This window comes from Papilio machaon, chromosome 25 (assembly GCF_912999745.1).
Source record: "Papilio machaon chromosome 25, ilPapMach1.1, whole genome shotgun sequence".
NCBI lineage: Eukaryota > Metazoa > Arthropoda > Insecta > Lepidoptera > Papilionidae > Papilio > Papilio machaon.
Genome location: NC_060010.1, coordinates 3756173 through 3780129, shown reverse-complemented (window position 1 = coordinate 3780129; position 23957 = coordinate 3756173). Strand labels below are relative to the sequence as shown.

Sequence of the window (23957 nt, the reverse complement as noted above, 5' to 3'; positions counted from 1 at the left end):
GCAACTTATTAATGTCATCAATATCCCTTCGGGAATGTATTAAAGAGGTGAAAGTATCACGATACTCAAGCCAGTGTTGATAGTGACCATTAAAGACGGGTAAATCTATTTTTGGCAACCTAACACAATTGGATTTAATAACGCTTGCCTGTGCATATTCGAGCTGTATCACGGAAGTATCCTGGGGCTGTGCACCCAGCAGGCGCCGCGCCTCGGCTACCAGCGGGTGGTACCCGGCTTCGAACTCCTCGCGCTCCAACTCGGAAACGGAGGGGTCGTCCGAAAGCATCTCGATCTCGCACTGTAAATTATCGAAGTGGGCATATAAGGCATCGAATTTTTTAAAACGGCCTTCTAAGTCTAACAATTGTAATTTGCTAGGCTGACCGCCGGACACAAGTTGCTTTAAATATTTACTAAAAATAGTCACTTTAGTTTTTATACACCCCCGTTTTTGTTTTAACTTGGTTAACTTGTCGTCCGTCATAGCGAAAGACGATAAATAGTTAGCGATTAACTATGAAAAATATTATAAAGGGAAACTAAATAAATAGGTCACTATGACGTAAACTTGACCTACTTTCGTACGAATAATAAATACAGGTGTGCATGCGCAGCGGCGCAGCGAGCCAGACTAATTAGCGACAGTGATTGGAGTGCGACAAACAATATCCCGTTATGCGGGAGCAATGTTTTTTGCTAAATGCAAGCGAAGTTAAGCTTTAAAGGCATAGAATATTGTTTATTATTGTTTAAGCTTGTATAAAAGTAAGAAATACGCTGCCAGTAAGACAAAGAATATGCGACAAATGTGTGTACCCACTCAAAAAAAAAAAAAAACTGTTTTAGGGAATTTAAGATTAAAAGAAAGGAAAAGATAGAAGGAATAATTGGAACGAACTCACGAGTGACCAAACCATCCACCAGTGAATCCTTTCTGATGCAATCTTCTCCTTTTCTTGACGATGACTCGCAGATTCAGCGGGTTGGTCCGAAGTCCGGCGTTCCGTCGACTACTTTGTTCTCGAGCGCGCGCGGTTGCCGGGCGAAGTTTCTTCGGCAGGATGATGATCTTGACGACGATGAAGGCTCCCGAAGATCTTCTATAGCTGAAGACCGCGTTTTGAAGTGCGCAGAGACTCGACGTTGAACATTGCGGTGACCGTTATTTCGACGATTTCGAAAATTAAGACGGTGAGAATCCTAAAGGACCAATGTTATTGTTACGAGGATAAGTGGACTGTATGAAAGGGCCGGTTGTATCGCCTTCTTAAATCGCAATGAAAGTTCGGGTCAAGGCTAGTTCAGAAGAGTAGTCCGTTGCCGGTGGAGTCCGAGGTGGCGAGTGTCGTCGCCGTCGACCGCCGTTCGCTCGTTGGTGCCGCCGGTCGTGACGTCGGTCGTGACGTCGCGGTCGCCGGCGCCGCGTCGCAGCGAGTCTTGCCATGTCTCAACAGGTGTACTGGCTTGCACTTGTGACGTATACGCTCGAGACAAACGACACTCTGTTTACATACACTACAATATCCCAATCAATTACTGTTCCAATCAATTTTTATAACCGTTTCCATCCTTAGGGAGCGAGCGATGCAAAATTACTTCCTCCATGCCAAATGAATAATTAAAAAAAACGAAAATAAAAAAGCGATCGTAATTAAACAATTGTTTTTTATTAAATTAAAATTACTACTAAATCGAGTAGAATAAAAGTTTTCATTTTATTAGACACTACCCTCTATGGGATTAAAAACAAATTAGAATAAGATGGAAAACATTCATTACGCGAATACCCAGCAATAATTCTACTTGACGTCTGTCTTTGGTGAGCATGGTATTTGTCCATTGGAGCTTTCCGAGCTCTACCACTGTTGCTATACCAACTGATGAATGTTTTACAATCTTACCGTGGGTTCACACTGCCAAAACTTATGTTTGAACACATTTAACGTGTCATATATCCAATCAATATTTTAAACTAGCTTTTACCCGCGACTCCGTCCGCGCGGAATAAAAAAAATTCACACAAGATAAAAAAGTTCCTATGTCCGTCTCCTAGTTCTAAGCTACCTCCCCATCAATTTTCAGCTAAATCAGTTCGACCGATCTTGAGTTATAAATAGTGTAACTAACACGACTTTCTTTTATATATATAGATGTACTATCTCAAACTGTATATGTATGTTTATATAAGGATTCAACTCATCGTTAGAGCTTTTAATTGGCGAATAAGTTACAAATCAAATTAGTGCTCAATTTAACTTGAACGCTTCAAGTTGTGAGCCCGAGTTTCAATTACACTGATGGAAAGTTTCAATTGATGCTTCGGACTAATGAAACGTTTTTGATCGTTATAAAATGTTATTTCTTTGAGAACTTTGCTTTAATAGACTTATTAAATTGAAAATTGTTGCATAATTCCCTTAATTTTCCGTTTTCCTTTACCAACTTCCATCCCCTTTTTCTGGTTTCTATACCTTATTTGATGCTTCTGCTTAATTAAGTATATTTCAGATTTTTAAAACAAAGAAATCATCACATGCCCTTAAAAGACTACAATGCAAATTTGATTTTTTTTTTCAATGGAATTTGAGGTTTAATATACCCTTAATTTTCTAATTAGAAAGATACGGAAGACTTCCAGACTACTTTCAGTTGATATGCAATTTGACAATTTTCCTAGGCAATTTATAAACGGACGACAGTCACGATTTGCCTGTGACTACGGATATACACATCCTTCTACTGAAAATGGAAATCTGAGTTCCCTATCTATTGGATTACGAGTTTAATTCTTTTTTTTTCATATCGTCGTCACAGGGGTCACGCGAATGTTTTGTATTCGGCTTTAGTGGGTCAATTAACTGTAAATTATTCACGTCTAAATTGCAAGCCGCTTCTATTTAATGGCCTCTAGGGATTAATTTTACAGCCGGAATTGGATATTAACTCAGAAACGGTCCAGTATAATGTCCAGTCCAGCTACTGTAATATGCTTTGTTTATTTATATATATTTAGAATATAAATGTTATTTGATCTGTACAAGGAGGATTTTATCGTTTCATTTGTGCACTTTGTTTTGTTTTTTAATCCCTTATACTTTAATGGCATCAGTATTTAAATAAACTTGGTTTATCTCAATTTTGAATCGTTATTATTATGTAACTTTGCATGAGACTGTCCACTTATAAAATTACAATACTTTCGTTCATATAAATTTCGAATTGGATTTTTTATAAACATGTGAAAAGTTAAAACATCCAATCATTACGTAAAATATCACTAAATAGAAAAAAAATTCTCGAATCTTCTTTTATCAAATCATAAGTCTTTTTCAGTTTAACGTAAAGGGTTGTTTATGGATAATTTTTTCTCGACACATCAAAGATAAACTGATGTATTCACAGAGTGTAACACTTTCCAGACCAATGAATCCCCTTCAGTGTGTCAGCGCTACACGACTGGAATATTTATATACCAACTATTTACGTTAAATTCTATAAATATTCTTTTAGTAAAATATATTTATTGATCAAGAGTAAAATTCTAACCTAAAAACTTCTTCGTCAAATAATGTAAAGATAGACATCAAACGTATAAAAATTGGTTTTCCGTTATCTGAATCACAAGCAATACATATTTTTTTTCAATTTTACATACAGACCAGTTTTATTAATATATAAAGATTATTTTAGTGCAGTCCATTATAATATCAGTTACGTATCAATAAAAAAGCAACGGCCTGTTACTAGTGAATCTGTTAGTTGATCGACGTAATCCTCTCGATTCCAAATTCATCGCGAGTAAAGCTTTGTAGATAAACAAACGAACGAAATAAATATAATTTCGTTAAATAAAAAAAAATGTATTTTTAATGCTAAATTAATTAATTGTTATCTATTTTTAATTTAAATTAATTAATTATTTTTAGTTTTATTTTTAAAAGAGTTTAGTTTTACTTTTTTATACAGAAGTTTTTTTTTTTTTTTTTTTTTTTTTTTTTTTTTTTTTTTTTTTTTTTTTTTTTTATGGGCGGCGCTGTGCCGCCCTCTCGTTCCCCTAACATGGTCGAAGTCAGGGACCTGGGGTGCGGGATATTCTTTATTTCTTTATTTATAATTTAAGACCAATTACATAAAACTTAAACTAATATCACATTCGTTTCCTTAATGCTACTTGACTACTGTAAAATTTAAAAAGTTCCAATAATAATGATAATATCTATTTACATTTTAAAAACTTAAATTACTAATAATATAAAATAAAACCACTAAAATACTACAATTGAGATATCTATATACAATTTAAAAAATTTACAATAAAACAATATTACGTTAAAATAGATATCTATTTACACTTTAAAACAATAAAATACTAAGTCTAGAGCAAAAAGGCTATTTAAAACAATAAATACTTACTACTACGAATGTGATAAATATTAAACTACGTCTTATTTCTATTTATAGCTAAGAGGGCCGACGCTTTGCAGTATTCTAAGAATTTTTCTCTTGTTTTCCTACTTTCTACCAATTCTCTTATTGTTTCTAAATTAATTTTACTTTTCATCTCTATTTCAGCGCCGGCCCTCATCGCACCAGATACCGGGCACTCAGTGAGCAGATGCAACACGGACTCCTCCTTACCCGGATCGCAGATGCACGAGGGGCTCTCCTTGCAGCGGAACCTGCACAAGTACGAGGAGAACCCCCCGTGCCCAGTAAAAATCTGCGTAAGTATTTGATCCGGGTCTATTTTTCTTAGCACGGGGAACGCGCGTACGACGTCCGGGAAGAAGACCTTGGTTGTCGAGGCAGTTTCCCCGTCCCTGTAGCGCCCGTTCCATACCTCAAGCGATTCCAAGCGGAGTTGCCGCTTGACGTATGAAACGGGACACTTGTCGTAGTTGGGTTTGGTCTTCATTCCGACCGCAGCTTGCTTTGCAAGTGCGTCCGCCCTTTCGTTTCCCTCCACCGCGGCATGCGCTTTCACCCAATACAATCTGACATCCTTCCCTTGCTCTCTGCTCTTTCGTACATTCTCTCTCGCTTTCACTGCAAGGGGATGGAGGGAATCGCCTTTTGCTACTGTTTCGAGGGCGGACCTGGAGTCGGAATGAAGACCAAACGAGCGTCGGTTGCTCTTCACCACGAACAGGGTTGCCTCGTACAGGGCCAACAGTTCCGCTTGGTATACGGTGCAGAAGTTTCCCAACTTTAATTTCCGGCAAAGAGTCTCCGCGGCGCCATCCCAAATGGATAACGCCGCGCCGACCTTACCTTCAATTTTGCTACCGTCGGTGTAAATATTTACATCGACGGCAGCTCGCTGGGCCACTTCGTCACCGTCCGCCATGCAGTCGAACTGCAGCCCCTCCAGGTGCACCGGGTGCTGCGTCTGGGCGTACGGGACCGGTAATTCCAAATCAAGGTCCCCTAGCACTTGCTGTGAGTGACCCTTCTTTACTTTATACAGAAGTTTACAAAAACCTATTGCAATCCATTTGGGAAAAAAAAAAAAAAAAAAACATACAACATTTTGTAATACAAACTGATGTGACGCAGAGACAGAAGAGTGAAGAATAAATTTATTCAAACGCTAGTTATTTGTAAAAGATAGTTAAGATTAAACTAAAGGAAGCGAATAATAGATTAATCGTTGGTTTCTGAGATTAAAATCCTTGTTAAAAAATATCCCTCTCGTCATCATACACAAAACAGATATAACTATATTTTTATAAAACGATTTTGGTCTCAGAAACCAATAAAGCTTGATTTACTATATTATACATTTACACCTTACTATTCAAACGTATACATAATTTCAAAAATATATTCAGAATATGTATAAATGATACAAAAATGAACGAAAAAAATATCGATGAAATCCACCGAAATAACTTGGAAATTACTTAAGAAAAATTGTTTCAGTGTATGTTCACTTAAAACCCTAATCGTAGGTTTTTGATACTCAAATTTCCGTTTAAAACATATTGTTGTCTCTGTTTTGTCTAAGATAATGACAGGGATGACGATATGTTTTATACAAAAAAATTTGGTGTTAGAAATCCACGGCAATTAAAATAAGGGAATTGGTGATTTCAGATGTTGTTCTAAGCTTAGCTTAACTTGGTTATAAGTTGTTAAGTTAAGCAAGTTGCAGGGACTGAGTGTAATTACAGTCGTAGTAACTTTGAAACGGAAGCCTCGGTTTTCATCAGCTAAGTGCTAACTTAAAGTAACTTAGTACTGCATAAAGTGTATTCAATTTCTTTGTTAAGTTTAAAACAAACTTAACCGCTTCAATATACAATAAAATCTTATGAATACTATCTTCTATATATATAAAAGAAAGTGGTGTTAGTCACACTATTCATAACTTAAGATCGGTCTAACTGATTTAGCTGAAAATTGATGGGGAGGTAGCTTAGAACTAGGAGACGGACATAAGAACTTTTTTATCTTGTATGCATTTTTTTTTATCCGCGCGAACGGAGTCGCGGGTAAAAGCTAGTTTTATATAGAATAGTTATATTTTTTTTAGAATTTTTGTAAAAATATAGGAAAATTAAAAAATAAAAAACCGATAGTGCATTACCCAAAATCTTTATTCCACTTTAAAAAATCTTAAAAACTAAATATATACAAACCGCATGCTGTTCTCACAATTAAAAAATATCTCTACACACTATTTAACACGAATAAAATAAAAAAATGTTTTTTTTTGTCACTGATAAAAAATGCTACCCGAGCACAATAACTTAGTCGACCTGGAGGTCTATCACGAATATTTGTGAGAACTTATTCGTAACATATCGATAAAATTTGTATTAAATTTCGTGAAGCGTCTCTACACGGTGTAAAGTATAACAACAAATGTCATACAAATATTTTTTCGCAACTTTCCCGCAAATATTCATGTTAGAGACTCTTTGACCTCAATTTACTGCGAATAAAAAAAGATATTTTAAGAGCTAATTACATATAAACAGTAATTAATCCAACTTTACTTATTTAAAATCTTTTATTAAACTTTCGACTATGTCATATTTTTTAAATGAAATATTCAAGTAGAAAAATACTATAGTAGACAAAAATATTAATTACTTCATGATTTATTTTTGTAGGACATAAAAACAGAACGCCTTTTATTTAAGTTATGTGAAATTAAAAAAAAAGTCTAAAAGATAAAACTGTAAATGAATCTAAAAAATCTGATGGTATTACAGTACTGCACTATAGACAATATTGTTTATGATTACTGAATAAAAGTTTATATTGACCATAGACATAAAAAACTGGCAACCCATAAATATTTTAACCTATGGAAAAATTATTGTTACATTTATTTCTCCGAATCTTTTACAATTTTTTTCAAATATACTTATATAAAATCAAAAGATAAAACTTAATTATAAGAAGAAATAAATATTTATAACACAAAACACCACGAAAATTAATACTAAAATTAAAATTACCTTACAAAATATTATTGCTGGCAACATAATAAAACAAAACACAATAGCAATTTCTTTACATTCTAAATATGGCAACATTTGAGTTATTTTAACCTAACGACCATTTATTAGCTGTTTAAAAATACAAGTTATACAAAATTACCAAAAAAAAAATATTTTTCAGTGCTCAGAAAGATTAAAAAATACACAACGACATGTAACACACTTTCAATTATATAATTACCATAATTTTTACAGTAAAATAAACGAACTAAGACAAAAACTAAAAAAAAAAACTAAAGTGTTCTTAAAACTAAAATCACACTTTGTTATCTATCACTAACTTACGGTCGGTTTCTGAAAGGTCAATCAATTTTAATCAGTTTTAAGTTGCTGAACCTCTTTTTTATTTTGGTTTCCATTGCAATTATACATATTATCATCTCTCACATTCTCTTTGCAAAAATAGAGACAACAATATATGACACGGCAGTCGAATCGCGCTATTACAATTAATGGTTTTGAGAATAAATCTTTCAGAAACCGGATTACAGTATTTCTATATATGTATAAAAGTCTAAAAGTTCAAAGAGCGAGGTTTTAGTGCTGTGCTCCTTAGGTACTGATGTGCTAGTACTGTTAAATCCAACTGGTCTTGAGTCTTTCCACACGCGTAAATTTCCCATTTGTTATCATTCTGTTGAACGCACCAATAGTTAGTTTTATAGAAAAAAAAATAGTTCTTATTTTTTCGTTGTTAGAAAAAGCTGAAATAACTTGTATTATTTGTCCTTCAACTGTGAACGTATTTTTTTTTTTTGTGACTGAGTAGTCACTGTTTGCCTTGAGGAGGCATTTACAGTTTCACCGGGCTTGAGGTAGCCGAGCGCAGATGGCGCTTAGCCTAAATGTGAACGTATTAAAAAAAAACACAATAGAAAATATTACTAGTATAATTTCAATAGCGTGTTTTAAAACATAAGTGGTGCCATCTAGTTGACATTACTTGTTTTTGTGATAGACTATTAAATAAAAGGTACTTACCAGTAAAAGCATAGGTTTTTCATCCGTCGCTGTCTCTGCCGGGGCTTGATCAAACTTGATAGATCTTACAGCTGACTTCTTTACTACGATCGGCTCATCGGATACGCGACGTACCTATAATAGAAAATTTATAATTTTAAAAGAATAATGGAGAATACCCCACGTATAGTGCGCTAAGCTAATCTGAGCTGGTAAAAGGCACTGTTATTGCGGTGAGTTCTGTCAGAATAATGACACAAAAAAAATGTCAGGACAACCTTGTGGCACTTTTTGGACATCGACAGAGGGGCGCTAGTGAACAGTGAATTACTATCCCAACTGGTTTAGATAATTTTGTCGGTAATTATAAAATTAGGATATCTGGTGCGGTAAGAGATGATGTTTAGTTTAGACCCTTCCCACCCTTTTCTTATCATGAAAGAATGGGAAGGGGTAGTGGACTTGCCGGAGGAAGGGGCATAAGAAGGGGATATATCCTTTTCTGTGTGTCCCTTCCACTATCGATTAAAGGATTAAACTCTGCAGTTGCGGTCTATGGGCAGTGGTAGCTTCGCTAATTTAGCGTGTTTAGATGCCACTAGCTCGTTTACCACCCTATGATTTTTGACACTCTATGACCCTTGATTATAGATTGGAATATACTAATGGTATAAGAACTGTATTGAGTTGCCATTTTCGACCATTATCAACATACGAATAGACTGGAGGTTATCTTAGTTTTGACACATTTTAATTCTACTTCGTTGATCTCCGTTTAAAACATATTGTTATCTTTGTTTTGTCAAAGATAATGATAGGGATAACACATGTTTTGTACAGAAACTTTGGTCTCAGAAACCTACGGTTAGTCTTTTTAAGGTGATGGATTTGTCATTGTATTGAATAATATCGTGGATAATGAGTAATTATAATCAATCCCACTAATAATGGTGACATCTAATAACGACCACAGATTAAGTAATCTTTATTTTTAATTAATATGGCTAACTTAGAACTAAAGTGGGTCTCGCTGAAATTTGGTACAGATGTAGAACTCAGTTTCGAAGGCTAAAACATAGGCTACTATTTAATGAAGTTTTTTTTTTAAATTTCGCGCGGACTGAGTTGCAGGCTACAGATAGTTAAAGATAAATATAGCCCAGTTATGCAATTAATATTAATATTAGTTTAATTATTAAAAAATCATATAGCTGGAATAATTTACGCTATTCCTAGATTTAGGTAAGAGATAATTAAATAAATCAAAAGTCACATGAAAAAATACATTTATTGAAATAAAAAATGACATCATCGGATCAATTTTTGGAATGGAAATTGGAAACACAAACAATATTGACAGTGACACTACAACTACAATAAAACACAAATCGTTCACAAAATTGTGCGCCATATAACTACGGCTACAGAATAAATTAAAACAATTAAAAAAAAAAACATAAATTAGTAACAAAAAAAAAGAAAACAATTAACAAGATAAATAAAGTTTCTTAAATAAGAAAAAAATATAGATTCAACACTGGCCTGTCAATATTGTGGTAGGAAAGGAAAAATTGGATTAAAAGTTTCTTTTAAAAAGGGATATATACAAAAAAAAAAGGAAAAATGGGAATGTCATTTTATTATTTCAAATAATGTTAACTTAAGTATAGCCGCCTTATTAAAATTGTTTCAGTTTTTAACAAAGAAAAAAAAAGTTAATAGATAATAAATAATTCGTAATTACATTACAAAATCCACAACCGATTCGACTTAAGTCAAGTTTTAGTTATGATTATTCTGTTAGTTAACAGGCAAAATTACAAAGCGATTAAGTATTTTTTATAATAAATATAATAAAGGAAAAGGATGGGACAACTCAAAGGAATATTCGACACTTCGATCATAGATTTATAACGTAAGGCCTCCAGAAGCCTTTTATTCGAACGAATTTGATCGACTCTAGATTAGACGTCAATCTTTGAAAATAATCTATAGGTTAATCTAAGACTTCGACGAAATAGACGAAATATACCACAGATATATATTTTTTTTTTAAATTTAAAAATATTAAGAAATGCACTTGTGAATTTCTGACAGAATTCACTCAAAAAATTCAATAATTAATTTTAAAAATGGATACGAAAATTATTGAAATAAAAAATAAAAAAAATTTCCAGCTGTGTATGTACTCCGGCTTTTTTTAATCGCCAGAATGACGTATAAAAACTTTGACAGATGACAGATGTCTTGGCGCCACCTACTTAAATCTTTTAGTTTTTTCCCCTCATTTCCGACATTTTATTTTGCAAAGTTAAACCTACTTTAAAAAGTAATACTTGACATTCCCTAATTTAATTTTTTTATACCTAGTAACACTAAAACAATTTGGTGCTTGGTAAACTTGAGGTATAATTCATTTGTGTAACCTAACCTATATCGTAAAAACTAGCAAAATTGAAACGTTATATATTAAGAATTCATAATGAATATTCATTTGATGAAAAATTCATCTTTGGTGACTTAAACCCTAATCTCATAAACTAAAAATTATTTTGGTGCGATTAAACTTAAGTTTAAAAATGGTGACTTATTTTTAACCAAAGTTAGAAAAATATTAAATAATACTATAGTTTTGTCACGCAATTTAACGATTTTTTAAATTCCTTATTTTTTTATTTTTTTAATAATGTATTTGTAAAGTACAAAATTTTTTTTTTCAAATCCAATCAATATTTTTTAAAACATCGTAATCAAACTTTTATTTTCTCGTGAGAAAAAGGTTACAAAATAAAATTCGAAATTCTTATTAAATACACGAAATTTAAAAATGTCTAAACTATCAAAAGCGTAACAACATATTTATAACTCAGACTTTAAATTGAAATTAATGTGAATTTTCAACTTCAAAAATCATAAAATGAATCAATTAAGTAATTTTATTTGGAAATATTCCGCTGTATAATTAACAAATAATACATACTATATGATCTTTTTTAGTTATTTCCTAATTTTTCTGCAAGTTTATGCGCTATCCTGGAAAATTTGTATTTTGTACATACTTAAGTTTACGGAACCGTCGATGTGTTGTTTCAATGTGTTAAAACACTATACAAAATCATAGTTCCATCATTTTTTTCTTTTTGAAAAAAAAATGAAATAAAGATATGTTTTTGGTAACGGAAACCAAACCAATATTTTACAAGCTCTATTTATTTAGACACTATTTAGTTCAACACATGTTTTAACCCTTTGACTGCCGCTGATTAATATAATGAACGTCAATGTTGTCAATATTTTTCATCATAAATATGTATCACCACAATACTTTCAGTAAAAATACTTAATTATTTATTAATAAAGAACGTATTTCACAAGCCTACGGATAATAATGTTTTCAATAATTATGTTTTGTCAAAAAATCTACGCCGTACTAAAGTCATGGTAAAAAAAGGGTTGACGTATGTTTAAGTTAAAATGTATTTGAAAAACTGTAAGTTTTTTTTATGTTAAAACCTAATGATATCAATTTGAAATAACCAATTCAAACGTATTTTTAGACTCTTTTAGCAATAAAATAATGAGAACATATTTTCATATTCAAAAAAAAATGATAAATTTTTTTTTGTTTAAAAAATTAATTTTTTTTTTATAAAAAGTAATTAATTTTTAAAGTAAAAAAAAAAAAATAACTTTTTTAATATGTTTCTTTTAAAACATATAATAATCACTTGAAAACATATCTTCATTACCGGAATCTTTATCTTGCCACCATTGATTTTCTTTAAGATTATCATTTTTAGACATTTTATTAGTTAATATTTCATTAATTTTAGTAGTAGAAGGTTTTTGATTTGTTACTTTATAAATATGATCGACTAAAGCATTAGTTAGTACTTGTTTAGGTGCTAATAAATTACTATCACATGCTAGTTCATTAGAAGAAGTTATAGTTCGTAATCTTTCCGCGTTCAAACGTGCGAAAGTCCTAGGTGATTCTAGATTAGTGATATTCCTAAATACTTGAGGATTAGGGTTATTTATGTATGGATAATAGGTGTTAGGGATGGACCGGTGTTGTACCTTAGTTTTTTCTGTGATGACAGATTCAATGTCCATTTCTTCATATTTAACATTCTCCGGTGTATTTTCAGAGCTCAACAAACTGTGCAGACTTGTTGATTCTTCTTGTAATGAATTCTTTACTATTGATGGCGGCGAAAACAATACAGAACTATCTCCTGCTAACGTTTTACTCTGGAACAAAATAAAAAAAAATATTATTATTTAGTGTTTTCATCGTAACATGGCTAATTTGTTACCGGACAGAATATGTTTGATTGGACTGTTTAAATATATCTAATATATAAAATTCTCGTGTCACAGTTTTCGTTCCCGTACTCCTCCGAAACGGCTTGACCGATTCTTATGAAATTTTGTGAGCATATTCAGTAGGTCTGAGAATCGACCAACATCTATTTTTCATACCCCTATTAAGTTTTTTTTTTAACTGCGCGCGGATGGAATCGCAGGCGATAGCTAGTATATGTATATTATCACTTGTCACTTTACACTTAGTATGTAATCTTACTTTTTTTGTAGCTTCTTTTGCAATTATGTATGTCTCAGTGAGAATATTGTAGAATATAAAGTTTTATGTACTTATATATTAGATTGTATGCATGTATATAACATAAAATTGTGTCTGTTAATTCTCCGAATAAATTAATAAAACATATCTATAAGACATAAAATACATGTCTAACTTTATATTATTACTAGTTGTGGCAGGCGACTACGAACGCAATTAAAAAAAAAACTTAATTAGTGGCCTATGTGTACTTTTAATATATGTTCAAAATTTATGCCAAATTTTATCGAGATGCAGTCGATTTTATGATATCTTAAAACATCCATCCATACATCAATCCAAGTGTAAAGTATTTGTGAAAGTAATTTTGTTTAAAAAAAAGTAAATTAACCTGCGACTTTGTCTGTGCGGAATAAAATAAACTTAGTAACTATGTGTTCTTTCAGATTATTCTCTACATCTGTGCCAAATTTCATCAAGATCCGTTGAGCCGTTCTGGAGATACCTTTAAACAAACATTCATCCATACATCCAAACATTCGCATTTATAATATTAGTAAGAAGTAAGATAATGTATATGAAGCATATTAAATATTTTTTTTAATTTAAACCAATCTTATTTGCATTGTCTTTGAAACCATATGCATTCATACATTTTGTATGAATTCATAATATGAATGTATGTTATCTTTTTTATTTAGTTATTAAAGAGGCTTTGTCGCAATTATATCTTATTAATATTTATATAACGTCAATCGTACTATTCTTTTCTTAGTTTATATAACAGTGTGTTGTGAGAAGACATAGCTAATAGAAAAATACAGTCAGGTAATTTCGCAGTGTACCACTTAGAGAAAAATTGTCTTATTCCTTGCAACGAGACAAACTTGTTTCCTTTCTTACTAAATAACCTTTGAGGTAATAAAAAGCAATTAGTTTTGTAACATTAACAAGTAAAGATGCGTCCTATATTATTTATATCCATTTAAACACCTTAACCTTTTTTGTTGTTTATTTATTGATTTTTTACTCTTCATTATACTGTTATTGAAATTTAAAATTGTTATTAACTTTGCATAAATAGTGTTTAAAAATTCAAAAATTGTACCATAGTTTTTTTTTGTTATTTAGTTTAGTTACCCTACCACCTAAATGCAAATGGTGTGAGCAAAGGGTCCTGCTGAAAACCAACTCAGGAAGGGTCGATGTCGTTCCTGTATCAGCGGAGCTGAGCCTTAATCTTTTTGTTTTAATATTTCATAACTTTTTTTGTGGCAATAAACATTTATTCTCTTCTATTCTATTCTATTGGTTATTGTTCTACATCGTTTCAATACGTACGAAATTAAGTTGAAATACCGCAAGTTTCCCTGATTGTACCCGCGTTCACTACACATAAGGCGTATTATTGTGTGTATAATGTTATAGTGATCGTGTATCTTGTGTGAGGTGTGAACTGACCGGTGTCTCAACGATGTAGGAGAGATCTGGTACAGCAGGTAGTGATGCTGCGGAGTGCGGAGTGCTGGTGACCGCGCCCCAGGCTGCAGCTAGAGCTTTGCGCGCTCTACCTCGTGACGGCATGTTCTCTTTGCCGCGACTACCACTACCTATACCCGAGTCGTTCACCTGAAAATATTACAATTATTTTTCAATCTTACGTCTAAATTAAATAAAGATAACCACAATTTTTACTTGTTTATAATTATTCTGTGAAATTTTAAGAATATTAACTTATTTATCATTACAAACTCACTATACGTCCCCACTGAGGGGTTGGGATTACCCTAAGTTAAGGATGACTAGACTATAGTTAGAAACTGGCTAAGTGCAGGTTAACTTCACACATATCATTGAACTTCTTCTCAGATATGTGCAGCATCACGATGTTTTCCTTCATAGTAAGAACTTCGGATAAATGTACATATGTAAATCGAAAATCGAAAAACACATTGGTACATGGCGAGATTCGAACCCAGGACCTGCAGATTGCAAGTCAAATGCTTAACTTCTGTGCCACCGACGCTTAAACTACACTGAAATTCATGCATACTGGAGATACTTTGTAACAACCATCCATACATACATTAGTAAGATAACTGACCTGTGCTTCTTCAGTAGCAGACAAGATGGAGTCATTGAGATGTACAGTGGTGTCAGAGTTCTCCTCTCGCTGTATCATCTCTGTGATGTCCTCCACCAGCAGACCTGGGCTGGACGGCTCGTACTTCAGACCTGACTTCTTGCCTAGTTCAGCCATCGCCAGCTTGAATGGTGTCGGTGTTCTGGAAATTATGAAATAAAACAACTGTTAATTGCGATTTTACGAGATTAATTTACCTTTTTTTTTTAGTTTTTAGTATGAGGACAATAAAATAATATACGATTGTAATCCAAAAGGATGAACAAATATGAGTTTTTTTAATGAAATCAATATTCTGGTATATGTAATATATCTCTTAAACTATATATATTAATAAAATTGAATTGTCTGTTTGTAAAATCAACAAAAAGAAATATATTTCGTACACGTCATATATTTGCTTTGCTAACAATTTGTAAAAATGTTGTCTATCTGTATGTCTTTTCGCAAGGCTGAATTTGTTCCAGGTAATCTCCGAAACGGCTAGACCTATTTTAACGGGGCTTTGACTGGAAGATAACTAAGACAAGCGGCCATGTTATAGGCTATTTTTTTTTCTGAACTGACAAAGTCACAGGCTAGTGCTAGTACACGAATGGGTAAATTTAACTTGTTTCAATTATAGAAACATTTTGTTATGACTGTTAATGAGGTCATTTTTATGTGCTACAACTTACTTGGGTGTCATATTCCTAAGTTGACTACCACCAGGTGTGATGTTAGCAGGTGTCGGAGTCTGTAGTAAAGGACTTGCGCTCCATTCCTATAAAATATAAAAAAATATTTGGCTTCAATAAATCAATTATTACAGACTAGCTTTTACCCGCGACTCTGTCCGCGCGGAATAAAAAAATGCACACAAGATAAAAAAGTTCCTATGTCCGTCTCCTAGTTCTAAGCTACCTCCCCATCAATTTTCAGCTAAATCAGTTCGACCGATCTTGAGTTATAAATAGTGTAACTAACACGACTTTCTTTTATATATATAGATTACTTAAAAGAGAGAACTTTCTTCCCTTGAAAAAATCCGATTAAAAACACAAATTATTTTATTAACTTCTATAATATTTGTTTACAATTAATAAATTAATTTGATATTAAAATATAAATTACCTTTCCATATGTCCTGAGCGGTGTAGAATCAAAATGTGAGAAGGAGACGGCTGCCGGAGAGTTGAGGAACTGTGAGGGACTGAAAGGTAACGCTTTGATCGGAGTCACTCCTGACTCTTTAGGTTCTAGTGCTTTAGCTATCGCTTCTGACCAAGTCTGAAATTAAATATATCATACTATTATTAGAAAATGTTTAGATGGATGGATGGATATTTGAAGATTTCTCCAAAACGGTTCAACAGATCTCGATGAAATTTAGCATAAATGTAGATTACAGTCTGGAAGAACACATAGGATACTAGTACAAAAATAAATGTCTAGAGCGTCGGTGTCTCAGTGGTTAAGCACTTGACTTGCAATCTGTAGGTCCTGAGTTCGAATCCCAACTTATAGTAATTTGTTTTTAGATTTTCGACGTTAATACATTTATCCAACGTTCTTATGGTGAAGGAAGACATCGTGATGCTGCACATATCTGAGAAGAAATTCAATGATATGTGTGAAGTCAACCCGCACTTAGCCAACATTGACTATGACCTAGTCACTCCTCACTTAGGGTAGACTAAGTCCTTCATTGGGACATTTAATGAGCTGATAAAGAAACAAGATTATAGTAGACCACAATTATTGATTAAACGAAATATATATAATGGATACAATACGTGAACTAACATTGGAGGTGTGAGCAGGTAAAGGTTTCTTTCCCTTGGCACGGCGCAGTATCGGCGGCGGACTACTTGACTCCACAGTCTTTTTAGGAGATATATATACAGATGGTACAACTATCTCCTTGTTTGACTCCGCCTGAAGAGCGTAGCTTGCTGAAATTTTTTTTTTATATTTATTTTAGTTTTACTTAGAAAGTTATAATTTGCATTTAAATCTGTTGTAATGAGAAAAGCATTTATAGTATGAGACAAAAGAGCGAATGGTCATTTGAATTCGACAGAATAGCGAAGTGACCGTTAGTCACAGACATCTACATTTGTAAATGCATTGCTTACAATAAATCTACTGGAACAAGGAGGCACAAAAATAAATGTCCCCTTCTAATGTGTCCCCATCCGGCAATTCAACTTTCCCTTACCATCCTTTCCTTATAATAAAGGGTAGGAAGGGGAAGAGAACTAAAATTAGTCCTCCGGGATACATAATGTCTGTCTGTCTGTATGTATGTATGTATGTCTATCTTCTGTGTGGTCGTGATATTGCAGTGGACGAGCCAATTCATACAACAGATGTTATTGCTGACTTTACTAATTACACAATTTGTAATAAGCTAATATTATATTTATATTCAGTTTTTTTTTAAAGTTACAAAGAAAAAAAATCACTATATGCTCTGCTTTTTAAATAGTAAATGAAATCATTGGATTTTTATAGTTATATTTATTATTAAGACCTTAGAGAAGTTATTAGATAAATATATATATTACTCACTTGTAGTAACATTATTCATAGGTTGATTATCTGTAGTTGTGGTTTGTGATAAAAAGTTCTTGATCGGAGAATCTGGTAATGAACCAATATTTACATATCTGAAATAAAAAAAAATCAATTTAAAATAATTAAAAATAGATTTGACGAATATAATTAACATTAATAATTTTTACCATAATTTAAATTTGAGTTTAATAAAGAAATAGTCGTTAAAACGACATGTCGGTTGAATAAAACTCATGACTACGTTTCAAAATGTACCTATATCTTAATAAAATTATAAATTTGAATGTATGGATATATGTATGGATATTTGTCAGAAGATATCTCCAGAACGGCTCAATGGATCTTGATGAAATTTGTCACAGATGTAGAATAGTCTAGAAGAACACATAGGCTATTTATTATGTTTTTTTTTAATTCCACGTGGGCAAAGTCAAGGGAAATAAGCTATACATAATTTGCTATAAATAACTGAACAACTAACAATAGCTTATAATAATACATTATCTGTACTAGTTGTCGCCCGTGACTCCGTCCGAGGAGTTACAATAAATAATTAATTAGTAGCCTATGTGCTCTTCTAGACTATATTATTTTTACATCTATGGCAAATTTCAGCGAGATCTGAGCCGTTCTGGAGTTACCTTCAAACAAACATCCATCCATACATACATCCAAACATTCACTTTTTAATACAACTGTTTTCTTTAATGTCGTTATAACAGATATACTGACTTGAAAGGCGACTCTACGATCTCCACAGTATCAACAGCCACCAGGTTTCCTCTGTCAGGAGAGTTGTGCGTCTTCTGCAGACTGCTGAGCTGCTCTTTGAGGAGTTGTCTGAAATGCTGCACTTGCTTTGACGGTGCATTGGATGATGTATTACTCTGTATTGATTCGTTGAATGGATCCGTCCAACTCTGGAATAGATTAACAAAAAAAATTAAAAACATCACAAATATCTTACTAGCTGTCGCCCGCGACTCCATCTGCGCGGTATTAAAAAATAACAGAATATTTTTTTTATTCAACGTGGACGGAGTCGCGAGAGACAACTAGTTTTTATAAGAAAAAAGTTAATTAGTGCTTTTTATATTATGTAAAAAAATGGTTTTGGAGTTTTTCTTAGTTATTAATGAGTAATTGTGTTACTTTTGTCCGGTACATACAAATTTTAAAACTATCAAAATTGTTATTTCAAAAATAAGTAGTAACGAAACGAAACGAAAATAATCATCACATGTTTTATGTCAATGTTTCGGCAATGAAAACACAAAGTAAAACAACAAGTCCACAAGAGCAAAGAACATAGAAAAATGACAAATATAACTGAATGGAGTTAGTCGAAGTCAATATGTTGAATTTATTGTAAATTATATTGCTTTCTCACTTTTTTTCAAAGCGTATAAAAAGGATGACATGTTTTTTTTACAAATGCCTCGAAAATGGAAACAGTAAACCAAATGAGTCGTATTGAATATCAGGTTTAAAAAAATTAAAACAAACATAAATAAAGCAACATAAAATGAATATAAGAGCTGATATGAATTATAATCTATACAATTAATAAAATTAGAGTGTCTGTAAATATGTAGTGCAGAATTTAAAAAAAAATAGCCTATAACATGGCCGCGTACATCAACTACATTCCTATCAAAGTCCCGTCAAAATCGGTCCAACCGTTCCGGAGATTAAACGGAACAAACAAAAAAAATTAAAATTGATTTTATAACAAAAATGATTATTTTTTTCAAATATTTGAATCTGTTTGGTAAAAAAATGGAATTTTACATCTATCTTTTGATAGATACAATTCATATTAGCTCGTTAAAAAGCAAAAAATAAAAAACTAACATCATTATATACAATGTGTACATTGGATGTGTCAGCGCTAGTGTCGCTAGCGCGGCTCTTTACCCGCGCCTGTTTACGTCGAATGTTCTCGAAGCTGTCCAATATGTCCGGCTCGTACTTCCTTCTCATTGTTGAATTCCAATGGTTCTTTATCGCGTTGTCTGTCCTGAAAACGAAAATACATCTGTATTGTAACTAATTTCATTTAAATTTAAGGCAAAAAATGTTTTGGTAGTACTGTCTGGACAAACCCATGATGGGTTTATAGACACTTTTAATATAACTTTGTATTTTGTACCCTGTTTAATATAAATAAATAAAAAAAAATTAAATAAAATGGGATTTTTGCACAAAAAAAACTGATTGATTAATCTCAGGTACTTCTAAAAAAGCTGAATTTTTTAACAATCTAATACAGTCGAAACTAGATATATGAGATTATTCAATCTTTTGTGAAACATTGTCATTAACTTATATCGGAACAGCTAAAACACTCTCGTACATATGTCCGGTGTCGGCACCGACTAGTTTCAAGCCCGTCGGGCTCACTGCAGTGAGCGACGGGTCACGTCCGTGAAATAATACCAGTCCCATTCACCCTGATGAAGAGTCCCCGATGGACTCGAAACTAGTCGGTGACGACACCGGATATATGTACGTGAGTGTTTTAGGAGTTCCTATATAAGTTAAGACAGTGTTTCCCAAAGTGGGCGATAACGCCCCTTTGGAAGCGTTTGAAACCTAGGAGGGGGCGATAAGAGGCCCAAAAAATGGGGGACATTGAAATTAATTAAAGTAATGAAATTGTGGTTTTTAAGTTTTAGGGCTGAATAATAATAAGGGGCGCTCTGAAATATAACTGATTTTCAAAGGGGGCGGGATGAAAGAAATAAGTTTGACAATCACTGAGTTAAGAGAACAGGATAAACAAGAATTCGAAAGCGAAAGTTAATGTCTGAGCTTGATGGACGACCTTTGTAGGCAAGAAACTCTGTCTTAGACAGAAATCTACAAGCGAGAAAAATATCGCAATCCCTTCGACTCCCGTTTATCCAAGTTAGACTGTATTTGAGTAAGGAACAAGGCTACAATTATTTACTAAGGTTTTTAAACTTTCCTTACGACCATCCTTTTAGTAAATATATTCTTCACCTTGTGAAAGTTCAACTTTGTTTCCCGCTACAGTAATTTCTGAGAAAACCCTTGTATAAAACATATCGTCATACCTTTCACTATCGTTAAGACAACAGAAATAGCAATATATTGTATATTTTTATATAGATTTTAGTCTCGGAAACTAAAAACTAAAAGTAAAAAGTGGTTCTCACCTGCCCGGCAGTAGTTTAGCGATCTTGGCCCATTGATTTCCGAGTTGTTTATGCGCTTGGTAAATAACCCTATCTTCATGGTCAGTCCACGCCGTTTTCTTTATTGATGGGTTGAGATGATTGTGCCAGCGTTCTCTGGAAACAAAGTTAATTTTTATTTTATGTATGATCAGCATCAACCTGCCCTTATCCCTATGGAAGGTCGGCACAGTATGTACTACTCCTCCATACATCTCTATCAGCCATCATACCTCAATTTACCAACTTCTTACTCATATCCTCTTTCACACAATCCATCTATACTTTCTTTAGTCTTCCTCTACCTTTATAAATCTATCTATATATATAAAAGAAAGTCGTGTTAGTTACACTATTTATAACTCGAGAACGGCTAAATCGATTTGACTGAAAATTGGTGGGGACGGACATAGCTATGTATGTTTAATTTTAACTTTCATTTTATATCTTACATAAAACTATTGAAAAATGTGCTACTAACCTGCATTGTTTACCTATCCTCCCTTTTAAATGCCGTGCTATAAGCGTCCATTTCTTCGGACCGTATTTGGCGACCAGTTCCATTACTTTTTCGTCTTCCTGTAAATTAAATAACAAAGCATCAGAGATAGTCCATAATCTTACTAATATTATAAATGCGAATGTTTAGATGGATGGATGTTTGTTTGAAGGATCTCTGAAGCGGCTCAACGCATCTTGATGAAATTTGGCGTATATGTAGAACACATAGGTGGTAACTTATTACGTTTTTTTTTTAAATTCCGCGCGGACGGAGTCGCGTGCACCATCTTGTTTACTATGTGTTACATATTGTGATCAACTTTGTAGCTTGAATCTCGTTATTTTTTTTTTGTGAATAATTGCAATAAAAAATTTCCAAGTATGATTCATCTCCAACTTCAAAATCGATTAAATATCGAATGATAATAACTATTGAATACAATAAAAAATTAAATAAAAGAATCAAAGAATGAGGCGTGCGAAAATACGTTATATCGCAAGGTGAGCGGGTTTGTGTGGGTGGAAAAAATCCACGATCAGCTGAGTATGAAATATTGTCCAATATTTAAGGCGTGTGTATCAAATTGGATTATCTCACTAATATTATGACAACGAATGTTTAGATGGATGTTTGTTAAAAAGTATCTCTGGAACGGTTCAAAAGATCTTGATAAAATTTGGCATAGATGTAGAACATAGTCTGAACTCTAGTCTCACATAGGCTATTAATTATGTTTTTTATTCCGCGCGGACGGAATCGCGGGCGACAGCTAGTACTACAATAAGTGATAATAAGCATGCGTTTTTTGTGAATTAAGTACATACTTAATGTTGATAATCTAGTGGCTGGACTTAACCATAAAAACTCATGTTTCAATTCCATACCATAGACATTACCATATCGATACGAATCTTGACAAATTAACGACAATGAACTTATACCGGAAGCAGCTTTGAGCATACATATTTAAGAGCAAAACATATATTTTTTGAGTACTTAATACAGAAAATCTACGAACGTGTCATATAAGCTACATTTATTTTTATCTATTTTTCATACCCCAATTAAGTTTTTTTTAACTGCGCGCGGACGGAGTCGCGGGCGACAGCTAGTCTAATATATAAAATTCTCGTGTCACAGTTTTCGTTCCCGTACTCCTCCGAAACGGCTTGACCGATTCTCATGAAATTTTGTGAGCATATTCAGTAGGTCTGAGAATCGGCCAACATCTATTTTTCATTTTTTTTTTAACTGCGCGCGGACGGAGTCGCGGGCGACAGCTAGTGTTTTATAATATTTTCAGCAATAATAGCAGCTTCACAAATATTCTAAACCACAGATAAGTAGACGTATACAAATGTAGAGACAAAAAAACTTAATATCCGTAGAATGATGTCACCAAAATCAAACTGCATTCCACAGTAACGTACGTGAGAACGTGTAGGTTTTGCACGTGTTTCACATTGAATTTCCACTGCCGAAACATATACAATAAATCATATTGTTATCTCATTATTTTTCACAGTAAATGAGGGGGACGGATGAGGTTGTAAAAGACTTATGTTTATAAAATATATTAGCATATGTTACACATTTGTGTTAACCATTGATAATTCAAACGGATCATAAATCTTTATTGCCATTTTATGACTCTTATTGTGTAATATTTATATTCAACAGAGCGAGTTATATATGGCATTATTTTTACAGAAAGGAAAACCCGTAAATTCTTTTGAACGTTCTCAGCTTAGAGATGACTACTGTGTTATTTTGTTTTTTATTTCTTTTTAAAGATTTCTTTCGAAATAACAATTTTTTGGTCTGTACCGTAAATGCGTTTTTGCGAAAGTCTCACACAGATTTTATTTATTAAATTTATACAACTTCAAACTATATAATATACTGTTCGTAAGAAACGGGATTCTTACCACGATTAGGCCGTTTGAGCTCCCGATATTTCGGCACAGTTGCATGCGCCATGTTCATGGGTTGACTGATTTTGTTGAGTTGATTAAATTTATACGTTTGAATGCTACAGTAAATATTTGCACTATATTTCGTACTAAAACTCAGTCAAATTCCAAAACCAACATATATAGGCGACAAATTTGAATTTAATTCAGATACTAGGAGAATATAAATGGCAGACGATATATTCAAAGATTATGCAAATAGCGTAATAAAATAAACGCGATTTAATCAGCTGTTGTGACGTCATCTAGATTCAAGGACGACAGAGAATTATCCGCCCAAGGCTATTACATGACACAATGCTCTGATATAAATAGCTGCGAGGATAAGGGCTGGCAATGTGTCGTCTAACAAGTGCGTTTTCATTGCAGAAACATGTACTAAAACATATTGTTCTCTCAGGTTTTTCAAAGAAGGATAACAATAAATGATTTTAAAACGTTTTAAGAACATTGAATTAAAAAAAAAATTATTATTGAGCTCATATTTTTTAATTGTCTACAAAATATTTATCTGTTAT

The 23957-nt window shown here is 32.9% G+C and overlaps 1 protein-coding gene across 4 annotated transcripts in view; it reads right to left on the bottom strand.

Moving 5' to 3' along the window:
• Nucleotides 1-7804: 7804 nt before the first annotated feature.
• LOC106711121 (myb protein) overlaps nt 7805-23957 on the bottom strand; it is a 49431-nt gene continuing 33278 nt past the window's right edge. For 2 of the 4 annotated variants that reach the window (XM_045684093.1, XM_045684095.1), the window contains 11 exons: nt 21446-21543; nt 20947-21081; nt 19619-19784; nt 18497-18684; nt 17759-17856; nt 16991-17139; nt 16319-16474; nt 15883-15968; nt 15167-15347; nt 14524-14691; nt 12183-12728 (listed from right to left, as the gene is read on the bottom strand). In XM_045684093.1, the coding sequence (XP_045540049.1) occupies nt 12183-12728; nt 14524-14691; nt 15167-15347; nt 15883-15968; nt 16319-16474; nt 16991-17139; nt 17759-17856; nt 18497-18684; nt 19619-19784; nt 20947-21081; nt 21446-21543 (1971 nt within the window). Of the gene's footprint in view, nt 8149-8495; nt 8610-12182; nt 12729-14523; nt 14692-15166; nt 15348-15882; nt 15969-16318; nt 16475-16990; nt 17140-17758; nt 17857-18496; nt 18685-19618; nt 19785-20946; nt 21082-21445; nt 21544-23957 lie in introns of those variants that run through there. The other 2 variants (XM_045684096.1, XM_045684094.1) reach the window with 2 other exon arrangements.